Source organism: Frieseomelitta varia, unplaced genomic scaffold (genome assembly GCF_011392965.1).
Source record: "Frieseomelitta varia isolate USP_RPSP 00005682 unplaced genomic scaffold, Fvar_1.2 scaffold_217, whole genome shotgun sequence".
NCBI classification, from domain to species: Eukaryota; Metazoa; Arthropoda; class Insecta; order Hymenoptera; family Apidae; genus Frieseomelitta; species Frieseomelitta varia.
Window position 1 is genome coordinate 79,603 of NW_025109939.1, and position 16,032 is coordinate 95,634.

At 33.8% G+C, this 16,032-nt stretch overlaps 1 protein-coding gene across 1 annotated transcript in view; it reads right to left on the reverse strand.

Moving 5' to 3' along the window:
• Positions 1-2,695: 2,695 nt before the first annotated feature.
• The window catches only part of LOC122527429 (cytoplasmic dynein 2 heavy chain 1), a 47,490-nt gene continuing 34,153 nt past the window's right edge, over positions 2,696-16,032 (reverse strand). The window contains exons 37-45 of the mRNA XM_043651622.1: positions 14,378-14,637; positions 11,792-11,986; positions 10,846-11,077; positions 10,624-10,777; positions 8,963-9,182; positions 6,192-6,925; positions 4,847-5,094; positions 3,968-4,262; positions 2,696-3,275 (exon numbers count right to left, since the gene is read on the reverse strand). Of these exons, the coding sequence (XP_043507557.1) occupies positions 2,980-3,275; positions 3,968-4,262; positions 4,847-5,094; positions 6,192-6,925; positions 8,963-9,182; positions 10,624-10,777; positions 10,846-11,077; positions 11,792-11,986; positions 14,378-14,637 (2,634 nt within the window). The 3' untranslated portion in view covers positions 2,696-2,979. The remainder of the gene's footprint in view (positions 3,276-3,967; positions 4,263-4,846; positions 5,095-6,191; positions 6,926-8,962; positions 9,183-10,623; positions 10,778-10,845; positions 11,078-11,791; positions 11,987-14,377; positions 14,638-16,032) is intronic.

Sequence of the window (16,032 nt, forward strand, 5' to 3'; positions counted from 1 at the left end):
ACAAAGGCCTCGATAGATCGTTAGTTAGTTGAGAATCGTTTGCATAATGAATGCTAACGATTGTTCAATTAACTTCGAAGAAACGAAATTCTTCAATTTGTACACTAATGAGATTTAGAGTTAGCCGTGTTCTTTCTTCTATGCAAATGAAATGCAACAAGTTACGGAAGAAGAACCCTCTCTAATTAACGTCCGTTTGTTCTCCTTTGTGTCCTCCTCTTTTTAGAAAACTTTTGTTCCTTACACATTTAATGGGAAGAGCCTTCGTTTGGTTTCATTGTCCTCCTATTATGTCGCGAGCCAAACTTAAAATTACACAGAAATCCATTATCTTGATAATAACATCTTAATAATATTATAATTCCAAGATGACACAATAGGAATGATATTAATTTTCGAACAATTGTCTATTTTTAACGTACAAATAAATATTTAAATATCTAAGTTATCAATAATATCTGAAAGCTATTGATATTTTGTACTTAATTTCGAATAGTATAATTTATTTTGAACACGGTCCAATCTAAGCAATAATTTATTGAACTTTTATAAATATCCACACTCAACAGTCGGATAATTATAATTATTTATCGGGGAATAAAAGAAATTTTTTCTTTAACACTGGGACTGCCGACATAAAACGCGAAAACAAAATTTTCCACCTGCATTAAAGTAAAAAATATAGGAAAGCTTCATAGTGCAAGAAACTGCGCAAGCTTCGATCTGTGTATTTCACAAAAAAAAAAATCATTTAAATCTCTGAAAAAAAGATAGAGTTTCGCCATATTTTCGTCTTCTCGATATTATCGAATCACAGACCACTAATCGCGTGGCTGAGTAATTTTTTTATTCGTTTATTATTCAGTTTTACTTCACCCAAAATCACGGAAAAATAATATAATATTCGCGGTGTAACGTGACCCGAGAGATTAGCATCCCTCCCAGTTTCGAAATTTATTAACAACGTAACGATACCCTGCTGCATTATAAACAGGCGCACGCGAATTTCTTAATCGCGACAATTTTAACGTACGCGAACGTATCGGATGGCGCGGGGAACGATCGAACGCATGTGCAGCGTTCTCGTGCCCTCGAGAAGTATGGTCGAAGAGTGTCTATATTTCCCAGAAAATGAGGCAACTCTGGCGAATAAAATCGTAAATACAGATGTTGTAAAACAAGCGTAAACGGGCGAGCGTAAACGTGCAACTGAACGTACTCCAAACACACTAAAACATGCATAAACATTTCGCAACGTAAATTACGAGGAGAAACAGTGCGCTCGAGTATACCTGAAACTCGGTCTGTTGTAAATTTTTTCCGATGAGAAAGTTCCAAAAAAAAAAAAAAGAGAAAGAAAGAAAGAAAAAACGTATTTGATCGTAATATGGTTGTTCTTTACTTTACGTAACTTTTTTTTAAATTCTAGGGAATTTTAATTCTAGTATTTTAATAAATATTATGTATTTCACAAACTTGCGGTTAAACTTTGTTATTAAGGTTTATTAACGAAGCGCGGTGTTTGACGAAACTATGAAGCGTTGATGAAAAATCGTCTGTATGTTAAATTATTGTAACTTCGCGAAGTAATAAACTCGTGCAACATTTAGGCTCTCGGTTGGCCTCGTGGTAAAGCGTGAAGCCTCGATTTTGCCAACCTTGAGCTCGTTTTTCCCACCGTGCAGCAGGGATACTTTTTGTTGTCGATAATCGTGAAAACCTGAACGTTTCTAAAATCAGTAAAAATTCTTTTTTCATAACTGGGTCTTCTCGTGGTCTTGAAGATTAAATCCCCTTTAAAAATCCCTTAAAATATGCAGTACTCGTAGCATAGTAGTTACACTATAGTTTTAATTGAAGTGCTGAGGAATTTTATTTGGTAATCGATATGGAATAAATGGATATTTTTTTAAAGTTCCAAGATTATATATTTATAAGTATATTTTTAAAGTTCCAAGATTATATTTATATTCCAAGATAATTATAAATATTCCAAGATTATATTTATAATTATATATTTAAATTATTAAAGTTCCAAGATTATATATTTATATATTTATACTACTGAAGACAAATAAAGGTAATATTTTCGTGAACTTGTAACTTTTTTGATTAGTCAGTGACAAAGTGTTTTTAATTATATAATTCTTGTTTGGAATTTTCTAAACGAGAAAGAATAATAATATTACTACGTAAATAACTATGATCATTTTTATGAATTTTCTAATTTTCTATAATTACAATATTTCCTGAACGTTGTTCGTATGTATCTCTGTGAGTGAATATTCCCACTGTATTTTAATTACAATTCTCGTTTGGAATAAAAACACAACAAATATCAGATATTGTTATTATGGAAATATGATCCTTTCGTTCTTAAATCTTCGAAATAGTTCTCCATATTCATTTCTGAATATTTACACTGCACTTCAATCGCGTTTCTCGTTTAGAATTTTCCAAGCGGCAATAGAAATTACAATAGTGCCACTAGACAGACGATTCAAATATTTTCGCAGAAACATAGAAATCTGCATTTTCCAATTGTCGAAATATTTTTCACGTAAACGTTTTCGATTATTCCCAGTGTCCTTCAGTTATTATTCTCGTTCGTAATTTCCCAAGTAGAAACAAAACTGACAGCGCCACTGGACAAACAGATATAGAAATCGTGTTTCTAACGTTTCAAAGTAGTCGCTCCCATTTGTCTCTCATTTTATATTATAGTGTATATTTGATTGGAATTCAACAATTGAGATAATTAAAATAATTACAACGTGTTACTGGACAAACAAATTCGATTGTTATTTGGCGTTGCTAGATTCCTGGTATCGATATATGAATTAAGTAGAACAATTAACAGTATACTGCAGAATAGTAAATTACGTTTCACAGTTATAATTATGATATGCAAATCATTTTGCATAAATCATACCTTTAATTAGCAATGCAATCGCACGGCTATTTGTAATTCAAATAAAACTAAATTAATTTTAGATGAAAAGCGATCCCTCGTCGTAGCCAGTCGTCGTGATCCTCTCTGCGACATCCAACCGGAAGTGAGCAGATTAACGCATCTCTTTGCGAATTCGCGTAAACCGGGACGTTGAGAGTATCGTCCGGATTTCTATTTTCCAGACAGTCATTCAGCGTTTTGTTTCTCCCTTGGTCGTCGTTGTAACTCTCTGGCAAGAATGCGATTTGACAGCTGGGCGCGGTCGCAACGGACGCTGCATTCGCATCGAGATCCTTCAGGACGCCATCTTCTATCAGAGCTCCTGAATATCGAAGAAATTTCACGTCAATTGAACAAAAATTCGCGTTCGTTTCGATTTTTTTCTTTCCACGTAAAATTTCTCCTATTTTCTCGAATTAATTTCGTCGTTATTCTTATCGTCAGGTTGTGAAATAAATTTGTTCGCTGACACGTATGGTATCTAATGTATGGTTGATCATTCTTTATAAACGAGTCGAGTAATTTTTTCAAAGCTCTTTTGTCAAAAAGTTGCTGCGCCCGCTTGTGAATCACGAATATTCCATTATTATAGTATAATAAATTTGATTAAATTAGTTCGACAATCGCAAGTCCAATATATATATCCCTTCAGTATCTCGAAATTATATGTTATTTCCAATTCCATACTGTGCATGAAATATTTATGGCACCTGGTTTCTTTCTATTTTTTGTCATCAAGTAATACAATTATAAACAGCGTTTAACATACTTATTACGTATGTACATACGTGCCCCTCTATTTAGCATATGAACGAATCATGCATATTGTCCATTGCGGATGATGTAAACAAACAGTTTCTATAATATAGTATCTTTAATATTCAACGAATTTATCGCACAACTTAATATCGCAGATCGAAAACAGCCGAATTCGTAGAAATTAATATTCATGGGATTCCCGAATCCTCTCCGAAGTGAAAGCACACGAATTAATCATTGAACGAACGAAATTACCAGATATCAGTAGACCTTCGATGATCAACGATATTTTCCAGTCGTCGTTCCTCCGATTTTCAAGCCAGTTCACGCAAAGCCGGAGATTCTCCATAGGTTGGCGCGTTTCGCGCGCGGTGTGTTGCTTGAGAACGGTCAGGAACGCACGTGGCCTTGCCAGCCGCGACATGTCGACCACAGACGAGGAAATGGCCAAGATGGATTCCAAAGCCTGGTACCTGGACAATAATCCTTTAACGAAAGAGAGAGCTTCCTTCGGCCCGTATCTCCAGTTTCCCATCCAGCGTGCGGGAGTCTAGAAAAATTTGTCCAAAGTTCGAGCAATTCTCCCGTAACCTTCGAAATCTTGCGGAAATTTTTCCGAAATTTTCTCCAGGTCCTTTGAATCTTCCAATTTTAAATTGGAAATGATATAATAAATATAATATATAATATAAATAAATATAACTATAATATAAACAAAAAATAAATATAAATATATAATAATATATATAACATATAATATAAATAAATATAAATATAATATAAACAAAAAATAAATATAAATATATAATAATATATATAATATATAATATAAATAAATATAAATATAATACAAATATAAATGAATATAAATAAATATAAATATATATTAATATATATATAATATATAATATAAATAAATATATAATAATATATATAATATAATAAATATAAATATATAATAATATATATAATATAATAAATATAAATATATAATGATATAATAAACTAAATTAATTTTTTAAACCAACTTAGTTTATCAACTTTTCTGGATCCTTTCTTAATTTAAAAGAGATTGAATTGACGTAGGTCTCAAGGTTCGAATATTAATTTTAAAAAGTTAATTAATAACTAAACCTTAGCGTCCTCGAGACGCGAGGTTTCCACGTCAGCGCGAATGAGATTCAACGTCCTCTTGGTCAGACTCATCTCGTCGACAAAGAAACTTTGCAACGGGTTGTTACTATCACGGTGTTGCTCCATGGCCGTGGACGATCCAAAGATCGACACGTGCCGATCGATCAGCTCTTTCAAGTCTCTCTGAATTTTCGTTTCCGTTTTCTTGCTGCCCCTGCCGTCGTTGACAGACACTTTGATCAAAATACCTGTCGATATTTAAAAAAAAAAAAAAAGAAAACAAGTTGACAAGCTTCGTGCTCTAGCATCAGAGTAAATTAAAACGGAACAGAAACAAGGTGAAATGATTTTTAGAAAAATCCGACGTGAAATCGGAAAAATACAATTCGTTCTAAATTATTAAAGCGATGCTGAATTGCGCAGAATTCCTCCGTTGTTTTCGAAAATATGAAAATATTTAACAAAAATTGTTTAGTATAAAGGGAGTTATAATAAATGGACTGTTTCTTTCTTTTTTTTTTTTGCAGCTAGGAAGGATACGAGATCAGTTCAAGGTTATTTCCGATTTTTTTTTTAAATGAAATGATATAAACGTTGTCTATAAAAAAGCTATATTAACATACTAAAACACTATTAACTCGTGTACATATTTATGTGTATATTAAAATGCATGTACTTATGTACCTATTAAAACAATATTAATTTTATAATTTTTGTTTCAACAAAGTTTCTTCATATCTTTGAAAACAACTCAATATGTTGTTAAATTTATTAATTTTAGGTGAAATTTAAATTAATATTAATAGTCTAAATTTTTATATTAAAATTGAATAACAAACTAGGATTAGATACCCTATTATATTAATTTAAGAATAAAATTTTTATAATTAAATGTTGAATCATTAAAATAAAGTAATATGGCGGCCTTTTAATCATTTGAGGGGAAATTTGTTATTTAATTTGATAATCCATATATACTTAAATTTTGTCATTAAAATGTACTTATATATTGTCATTAAAATTTAAAAATAAAAATAAAAATTAAATATAGATAAAAATTTTATAAAATAATATTTTTAATCAAACGTAGTATCAATACGTGATATTCAAGACGATCACGTGAATATCCATCCCAACACTACCCGCGCAAAATTATATCTTTATAAAGCTCGAACGAAGTAAATTTGTTTTTATCTACTAACTACCACAAAATTACATCTTTATAAAGATCGAACGAAGTAAATTTGTTTTTTATCTACTAAATACCACGAAAAACTCCATTTCGCGAACTTCTTCTGTATCGTATCGAATTCTCTGCCGTTTCACAGTTTCACTGTCAACAAACCTTTCAAATGCGACAGCGCAGCCTCGGCAGCGGTCCTCTCCCAAGCTCTGTGCGCGTTCGCCGGCAATCCGAAGCACTCTTTGGGCGAGTCATTATCCGGAACGGTCTCGAGACTCTTGGCCACTTCCTCGAACGAGCCATCAACCACTTTCAGAACACCGGCCAATTTCCTCTGGCCGCGGAACACCTCGCAGCTCCAAACGTCACGGACAATCGAGCACAGCGCTCTCATATCGTAATCGTCCTGCAAACGACCGCCATAAATCGCCACGTCCAACAGTCCCCTACCAGTCTGCCAATCGCCGTCTTTGCCCCTGCTCATCGCGGACTCCGCCATTTCTTTCACCACCAATTCGTAGGCGGCCTCGAGGTCGGACTCGTTCCACTCGTACGACCTTATCCAGCCTTGAGGAACGAATTTCCTTCGTTCCTGGAGCGTTGCGTGCAGCCACGACAGCAACAGGCTGCCGGGAACGTTCACGTCTCTTCGGTGCTTCTGGTGCAGTTGCTGCAACGATCGTTTCACGTTTCTCTTCACACCCTCCGGTGGCTCGTACGCGAGCTTCAAACAGAGGCCGGCGAGGCTCGGATAGAATCCTACGCACTCCTCCGTGGTTAACCAGATCCTCGTCGCGGGATTTTTTTTGCACCAGAGCGATCTGAGGAGGCTCTCCAGTCGGGGAAGCCAGTTGAGGGCTAGGTGCAGGTTGCTGAGGAGTATCCAGCTTCCGTTTCTGTTCGACCGAAATCAGAACGGATGATCGTGATTGAATTTCAATCTAAATCTCAGTTTATTGTACTTATATTATGGTATATTTATTTATTATATTATAGTATATTGTATTGCTCACAAAAATTATATTTATTTATTTATTATATATTATATATTTAATAGAGTATATTTATTCGTTATTTATAGTATATTATACTGCTAACAATAATTATATTTATTTATTTATTATTTATAGTATATTATACTGCTCACAAAAATTATATTTATTTATTTATTATATATTATATATTTATTATAATATAATATATTTATTTATTTATTATATATTATATATTTATTATAATATAATATATTTATTTATTTATTATATATTATATATTTATTATAATATAATATATTTATTTATTTATTATATATTATATATTTATTATAATATAATATATTTATTTATCATTTATAGTATATTATACTGCTCACAAAAATTATATTTATTTATTTATTATATATTATATATTTATTATAATATAGTATTTAGTATTATAGTATATTTATTATATATTTATTTATTATTTATAGTATATTATACTGCTAATAAAAATTTCAAAATGAATATGAAGCGACAAAAGAAAGGAGGCACTTTATTTTTTTTTTATTAAACAAGAACATCAGAAAAGCAAACGACGTAATATTTTATCCCCTAATTTTTGTGAGCAGTGTATTTTCAGAAACACAGAGCGGCTGTTGCATTGAGGTTTGAAACAGTGAAGTTTTCATTTTTTCTTTTTCCTTTTTAATTTTTAGCGAACGTGACAAAGTTCGAATTCGAACGAACTCGATTGGTTTCCTTCGTTTCTACTGATTTAGCTTTCATTTTGCCATTTTGACGATTCTGCGTTCAACCTTTGACTTTCTCAATTTTTACCGAATTTAAACTTTAAACTTATTGTAACACTGTGAAATTTTCAACGAGTTGTGAAACTTTTTACGGCGCAGCATCCCGGGAAAATTTCTAGAGCATGTAACGTAATTTAAATGACGAATGAAAGAAAAGTCACGAGGGAAAGGTATCTCTAATTATTTGCAGATTAAATCCACAAAAGTGGAAGGTTCGATGTTATTTTATCACTTTATAGATGTTTAATGGACGCGTAATATTATAATACGTCAGCGATCTAGTCGGTTTACAATCTCTGGATCCAATTTCCGCCAACGAACGTGACAAAGTCGAACAATGCCTTTGAGATCTTATTATAACAATGTATAAGAACCTCTTGTGTAAACGTAAGATCGTCGCCTCATTATCTCCTCTAATACCACACTGTTCTAAAGACGCAAGATTTTGGCCTTAGGCCATATTCTTCGCGGGGAAATACCAAATTAGCCATAATATTCGCTTTCGTAGTTTTATCGCGTAATTCGTATTAATAAGTATTATAATGTCGACCTTCTCTTTCTTTGGAATTTTTAGAATTTCATGTAAAATAGAAAAAATAAAATATAATGGGTTTTACGCATTTTTGGAAAACTGAGATATAAAAATATCCAAAGTAGAATATGTTATACTTAGATTATGACTTCTTTAATTATGAATATAATAAATATAATTAATTAAAAATATAACATATAAATATTATGAATATAATTAAAAGAACGAACTAATCTAAATAAGAGAGTTGTTTCTTCTACACAGAATTACAATTAATATTGGATATTTTTGCATCTTCGAATTTCCATAAATGCATAAAGGTGCCCATAGCCCAATTATAATGCACAGTAAGTAAGTTCTACTTCTTCTATATGGCAATGTTCATGGAAGTTTTCAAAATGCGTGGAATCCGCGCTTCGACAATAACTTTTTACTTCGAATCACGCCAATATCAATCTCTTCAGTTCTTCAATCACGTCAGATCTAGGAAGAGATTATATCGAGAATGAAATTGTAAATTTTTCTTCAAACGTAAAACTGTATGTAGAACTCGCGGGAAGCTTGAAATTTGGATTTCATACTCTGTCAGCCGAGAGAGAAAGGTACGTTTACCGGCAAGCATTCTCCAGTGATAGTTCAGCCTGAGCAACTTGACCCTGTCCGAGAGACACTTCGACGAATCCTGTGGCCGATGCGACCCGATTACTGGCTAATGCTCTCAACTCGGAACCGGGATCAGCTCCAGGTGACAGAAGTAACAGCACCGGATATGTACCTTCGTTCTCGGCTACCTTTCTCAGGGACCAGTGCGGTGGCGCCAAATCTTTCACACCTTTTCAGAGAAAGAAGAGATTACAAGGTAAGAAATATACAGAGGTACGTAATATACAAAGGTACAGAAATATACAGGGTGTTTCGTAACTTGTGGGACCCACTTCGAGAGCTGATTGTACGTCTAAAAATAATGAAAATAACGTCATATAAATATATGTCCTATCTGTCTTCGTTTATGAGATACAATGAATTTTCTGTTTCAATTACTTTTACAAAAGATGCTCGATATGACCACCTTGCATTTGAAGACAAGCCTGCACGCGTTTTGTCATTCATCTGGTTACTCTCTCTATCATTCCTGATGTTTCTCGAATTTGTCGGAAGCCTTGCTCTATTCTATTTCGTAGTATTTCAGCATGTTCAATCGATGTTGCGTNTTGCAAAGTGTCGATTTAAAAATTGCCTAGCCACTCGGCTAAAATGCGGCGGAGCTCCATCATGCATAAACCGCATACGAACTCTAATATTGATTGGAACTTCCTCTAATATTTCGTGCAAACGCGTGCTCAAAAAATTAACGTACTTTGTGCCTGTTAGTTTCCCATCAAGAAAAAAAGGTCCGGTGAAAAATTTATCAATTATTCCTGCCCATACGTTTAAACTAAACTGGTGTTGATGTCTTGAATGCACAATAACATGTGGGTTTTCTTCATCCCAATTATGATTATTATGAAAATTGAATGTACCATCCCTGGTAAAACTAGCTTACTAGAGTTTGCTCTAGTTTATAAAATTCATTATATGTCATGAACGAAGACAGATAGGACATATATTTATATGACTTTTTTTCATTATTTTTAGGCGTACAATCAGCTCCCGGAGTTTCACAAGTTACGAAACACCCTGTATATTTCAACAACGTAAAGTGTCGATTCTATTCTATCAGAATGCTTATAAATATATTTTAAACAAACAATTTCTTTGTAATTCCTTAGCAATATTTAAATAATTTCTTTGACTTTTGAAATCATTTATTTATTTAACAGGAAGGCTCCATTGAGGAAAGGAAAGATCGATGAAAAGAAATTAAAAAGATGACGACAGTGAAATAAAGTAAAATAACACGAAACAGTAGAATAATAATGATGAGAAGGAAATAATATCGTGCTTTATTTACGAAACAGGGTAATTTTGTGCGCTATTTAAAAAAAAAGAAAAAGGAAACCATGAATGTAAAGTCGAATTGTTCGAGTTTAATTTTTTTGTAAATCTCGGAACAACCTTTAACACATATCAACATACTCTACATACAGATCATTATAATTAAAAAAATATTACGATAATTAAAGTAAAGCGAAATCAACGTTAATTTTGATTACAAGAATCTCTCGAGCAATTGTAAGAAAAAAAGAAAAAAAGAAAGAAGGAAATCTAAAATTGGTCGTCAGACCTTTTATTTATTTATCATTTTTTAATTTATTAACAGAAGATCGTGTTACCCAATACTTCAGCGGCCAGTTTCGAGAGAGCTGTGTGCAAATAGTCCGGACGTAGAGTCTTTATCAGTAAAATTTTTTGGAACGTGGTTAAGTTGCTCTCCGCGTAAATATTGCTGACGTCGTTCAACCAGGATTGCTTCATCCTCGCAGCTACCTGCCATGAGTTCCAAGGGAATCGCAGTTCAATAATGCCTGCAATTTGCAAATAGATTGACAACTTACTTGCGGGAACGACGAGGCTAACGCCCGGACTGATAGACGCCGTTCCTCCGGCACCCAGTCAGGTACTTTGTAGTCGGGATCCTCGTCGTCGTTTAAAGGGATTTCGCCCAATAAGAAATTTCTCTCGACGTCTGGCACGGAGTTTAACGAAAGCGCCAATTGCAACGCGACTGGCAATCGATGCTCCCTGTACACGGCCCTCGAGCAATAATGAAGAGTCAAAGCTATCAGCCTGCAATTTGAGTTGACGAGGCTTGTTGAGTTTGAAGAATTCGTTAATTCAAGAAATCGCGTCGCTCGTTCGTTCTTATTATTTTATTTTCTCTGGCAGGGCAGGATATTCAGCTCAATTTTCGAATGTCTCGAATTTCTTTTAAAGTTTTTTTTTTTTTTTTTTCAGTAACCTTCTAGAAGTCGGTTGAACTTTGGAATTTTTCATTTACTGGAATTTCGTTGATCAATATTTGTCACGGAGGATATAAATATAAGATGAAACAGAAAATTAAAAACGAACATTAAAAGTCATTTAACCTCTTGCGCTAGGATAACATACGTCGAGAATTTTTTGTTCCAAATTGCAATATTTCTTCAGTTTTAAGTATATTCAAGTATAACTCAGGCAAAACAAATGATAAATTTATTACTTCTCAATAATTTCTATCCAGTGATAATATACTGACGAGTTCAAAAGAAAAAGAAAGCGACGAATTATTGTGTACGGTTTGGTCACTCGTTATGGTCCGCGAACCAGTTGTCAGCGCAAGAGGTTAATATAAAAAAATCACCATCAAAATAATACTGCAATTGTTACTGTTGAAATAATTATAAATCACTGTTGATATAAATTACGCAATTTCAAATTAAAGTAGTCTTCTATCGTCTAAGTTTTGATGTAGAAATTTTAAAAGTCTCGTTTAACAGCTACTTCCTCGAGGAAGACTCGTACCGTTTCTCGATCAGCTTGTCTTGTTCCCTTTTGTCTTGAGACAGTATCGATCTCCTGTAATCTTCCGCCTCTAAATAAATATCAGTGAAAGCTTCCGCCGAGAACACGTACAGTGGATTCAATGCGGTGAGTCCTCTTACAGTTTTGTACAAGTTTGCAGCGAATTTGGCTAATTTCTCATGCTCTTTGGCTCTCCTGTGAACATCGTATGGTACAGATGAAGCTGGGATGAAAAATTGAAGCTTCGTTCCAATTACGACTATCCCGACTCTTGCGAAACTTTCTCCCTTTTTTTTCAGAAACTCGTCTCGCGACAGTGAATATTTATAAAAGGAAGTTGCCCGATGAATCTCAAGGTTTTTGCGAATTAAAAAACTTTCACGTGCAGGGGGTGGGTACATCGGGGCAGTGAAACCGTGGAAACTTTGATCAGCACGTTCGCGAAACTTCAAATTTCAAGCAAAAATATTGCATAAACTACGAAAGATGAATTTCAACGACATTTACTTCGAACGTCTGCGAAGTTTATTGATACTGACGATATGTAATTTGTGCTTGATATTTCACACTATTTTGTTAACACGATTCTACTTTATCGATTGAATTTATGCAAAATCGATATATTCGACTAGATATATTTTTTTTGTGAACACGAAAAATTGTTAGATTACGAATTGAAGTTTTCTAGAAGGGCGGTATTTTTTAAAATACCACCGTTCTGTAATTTTATTGTGATACGTGTTATGGTATAACAATCATTTGCTAAAAGAAAAACTCGGGAAATTTCGACTGATTTTTGCAAAATAATACGGTCCTTGAGAAGTTTTTAATTTAAATTTTACGTTATTTTGCAAATCGTGGCTAGTCTGTTGAATTTTCTTTCAATTAAAGCTGAAATTACTTGATTTTTATTTACGTTCTGTTTCTCTATATAAGAATATAATTATAAAATTATTAACATATAAATGTTAGAAGCAGATTTTCATTTATTCACATATTTATAGAGCGAAATGTAAAATAATTTAATTCTTACTAAACTTTTGCGGTGTGTTGATGATTTATCAACATTACTTTTTGAAACCGACTCTTGATACAAAAATAATTTCTCATTCTAGGTAGAAAAATATTCAATACGATTTTGCTCAAATTAATCATTATTAAAGAGATTAACTTTAATTTGACAGAACTAATCCTAACAGTGTTCATTGGATTTTGTACACTTTTCTGTTAGATATGATAACGATGAAATTCAACGTGAATGGTACATTTAGCATGGAACACGTTTATACATATGTAACACGCATGGAACATATTAATCTGTTAATCACTTTCTGGATTTACACGAGTGGTATATTTAATTCCAATAATGCTGCTGCTTCATGTGGGAGCAGATTATCTGTGAAGCACGTATAAGTTCTACAAAGTACACAGTTTCCACACCTCTGCAAGTGATAATTTCTTCGCTTTCGCAGAGAGACGATAAAATTAGCTGCAACAAGTTGTTACCCATGAAAAAGATACAAGTTGTAAAGTTTCCTTTTTATTTTTCAAATTGCAGTTATCAAAATGCAAATTGTAATTATGCGTACGTTTAGCAATTGATAAGTGGCATTTTAAATCCATTTTAATGAATGGTTTCTCCTTTCTTATTCAAAATTTTCACTCGCTCAGAATTACACATGTACGCACTCCCGTTTCAGAAATATGAAACACGATTTTCTTCTCGGGTGAAATAAATTTTTCTGGAGAAACATGACCGTTACAAATTACAAGTTTCACTCGTAAATATAGCTAATTACACTTTGAAATATTATTTTCGTAATTGGAATATTTATATATTATTACTTTATACATTCTTTTACAAATGAATCTTTTGAATAAAAGAGAAATTTTATTCAAATTTATTTAGTTTTGAATTATCTGACTACTAAATTAACTGCTCCCGATTGTAATTATTATACATGAGTCTTTCAATTGGCGAGTGGTGTAAGGTCCAAAATTAACAAAAATCATATTTATTTCATTTATCAATTTTTGATTTTATCAATTCAATATCGACTCTTGATTGATGAAAAATAACAGTCAATTTTTACATCGTGAATAAATAATGACATTTGATTGTTCGTCATCTTACCATTTTACTACTCAAAAGAATGTATCTTTCTCTCAAGTTACATATCGTCGTAAATATTATTCTTCCGTTTTGTTTTCTTACGATAAACCTACATTCTGTTTTCAATTTATTTTACATTAATTATTATAAAACGTTAAGAAGGAGGACTTAATCCACTTGTCAACTAAGAGGATCCCATGAACAATTTATATTATATTTCTACTATATTATTATATTGATACATATAAATATATAATTAATATATTAGTTCTTTTTAGTAAAAATTTTGATCAAATATATATAAATATATAAATTAAATATATATGATATATTATTATTAATTTATTATATATATATAATTAATTGTTATTATATTGATTATATATTTATATATTATATATATAAATATATAATTAATATATTTATATTAGATTTTTTTTTAGTAAAAATTTTGATCAAATTTAATAACGAACCTGGTAACATCTTCGAAGCTTCGTCGGCTCTCCTCAAGTGCAACAGCTATTTCCTTGGCTTTCGATTGAGTGGCTTCCAACGATGACAAAAGCCCACCGTGCGATCCTTCAGACTCCTGAAGGAGATCTTGACCTCTGGCCGTGGCCAGCTGCGCCAACAGATCCAATCTCGCGGTGTCCCGTTCCCCTGATAATTTTTCTTCGCGTTCCAATGCCTCCTTCCTCTGTGTCGCCAGTTCCGGCGTCTCCTTCAACAGAACCTGCCCCCCTCCGTCCATCGACGAAGCAATTAATCTTTAACTCTGGTATTTTACTTTCCACCAGACTCTCGATCTCTCATCGCTCAGAGAAGTTTTCCAATTTCATTGTCGGGCCACTCGAAATGAGTTGTCGTTCGAACAGATTCTTTTTCACTTTTTCTTTTTCCCTCCTCTTCTCTTCTTTTCTTTCTTTTTTTGATATTCCACTAGTGGAAGGAGAAATCAGGGAAGAGAAATCGTCTCTGGCGACAAGTTTGATAGGATTTTCCGAATAACGCGATAGTGGAAGTAACGTGGCTGTACTTTGTGAGTGAAATCGTTTCGAAATTTTACGATTGCGTTTTTTTCTATCTTTCCTGCTTAAAAAGTAATTGGATCGAAATTCTCGAAGTGAACGCGGTGTTCGGTCCTACAAATTGGCGAATCTCGAATATTTGCAGATGATACAGTTCAATAAAATTGATGTTAAATATTATTGCACACTGATTTTTAAGCTATTTTAACTCTGCGAAAGGGAATCGTACTGTAGCGGCCTAGAGTCCCTCGAGTACGAGTTTCGAACACCGACTTGTACAAGCCGCAAGTGGCTGTGCGCCTAGCGTCGAAATCTAACGATATTCGATGTTAAGCAAGCAGAGTGCGGAACACCGCTAGGATGGGTTGGTGGACCGTCGTCCAGCCTATAAGCGAGTAGTTATAACAACAAAGCGTCTGGGGTAAAAGAGGTCGGCTGCCATCAGTCCCATTGGATGAGTCTAGGCAGCGATTCTGAGACGAAACGCACAACCTTTTTACCCATCACCTAAATCCTATTCTTCCATCTCCTTCCTCCATCCTCCCACTAATTGTAAATAGTGTAAATATGTATATACCATAGACATATACTAACGCCATTCAACTAGTGATCGCCCGACGAATGATGTGAACACGGCAACCAAGCAAAATCGAGAAACATCAACAACAAAAGGAAAGGACGGCGACACACACCAGCGAGGATGCAACATCAGGAAGGACGCAGACGTTCATCGAAGGATGCAACATCGAGGAAGGAGATGCCACAACAACAGTTGTTGGCCACCACAGCATGTAGATTGGTGGCAATGGAGATGCGCTGATACACACGCAGCACCGCCACCGAATGCAGACAGTCGCAGAAAGGACAGTACGGCAACACGTCGAGGACTCTCAAAGAAAAAGCCGAGCAGCCATACGAAACGAACACGAGAGAAATTCGGGCCGTCAGGGAGTACGATAAAGAAACATCTGCGATACATACGCTAACGAAGATAGTCTCCGCGCTTCTAACATAGCCAATAAAAGTGTCAATAGAGAAAAATTCTAGTCGAAGATCATTTCATCCTGCACAAACATCCGCAAACGTCCCCAAAGTACGAA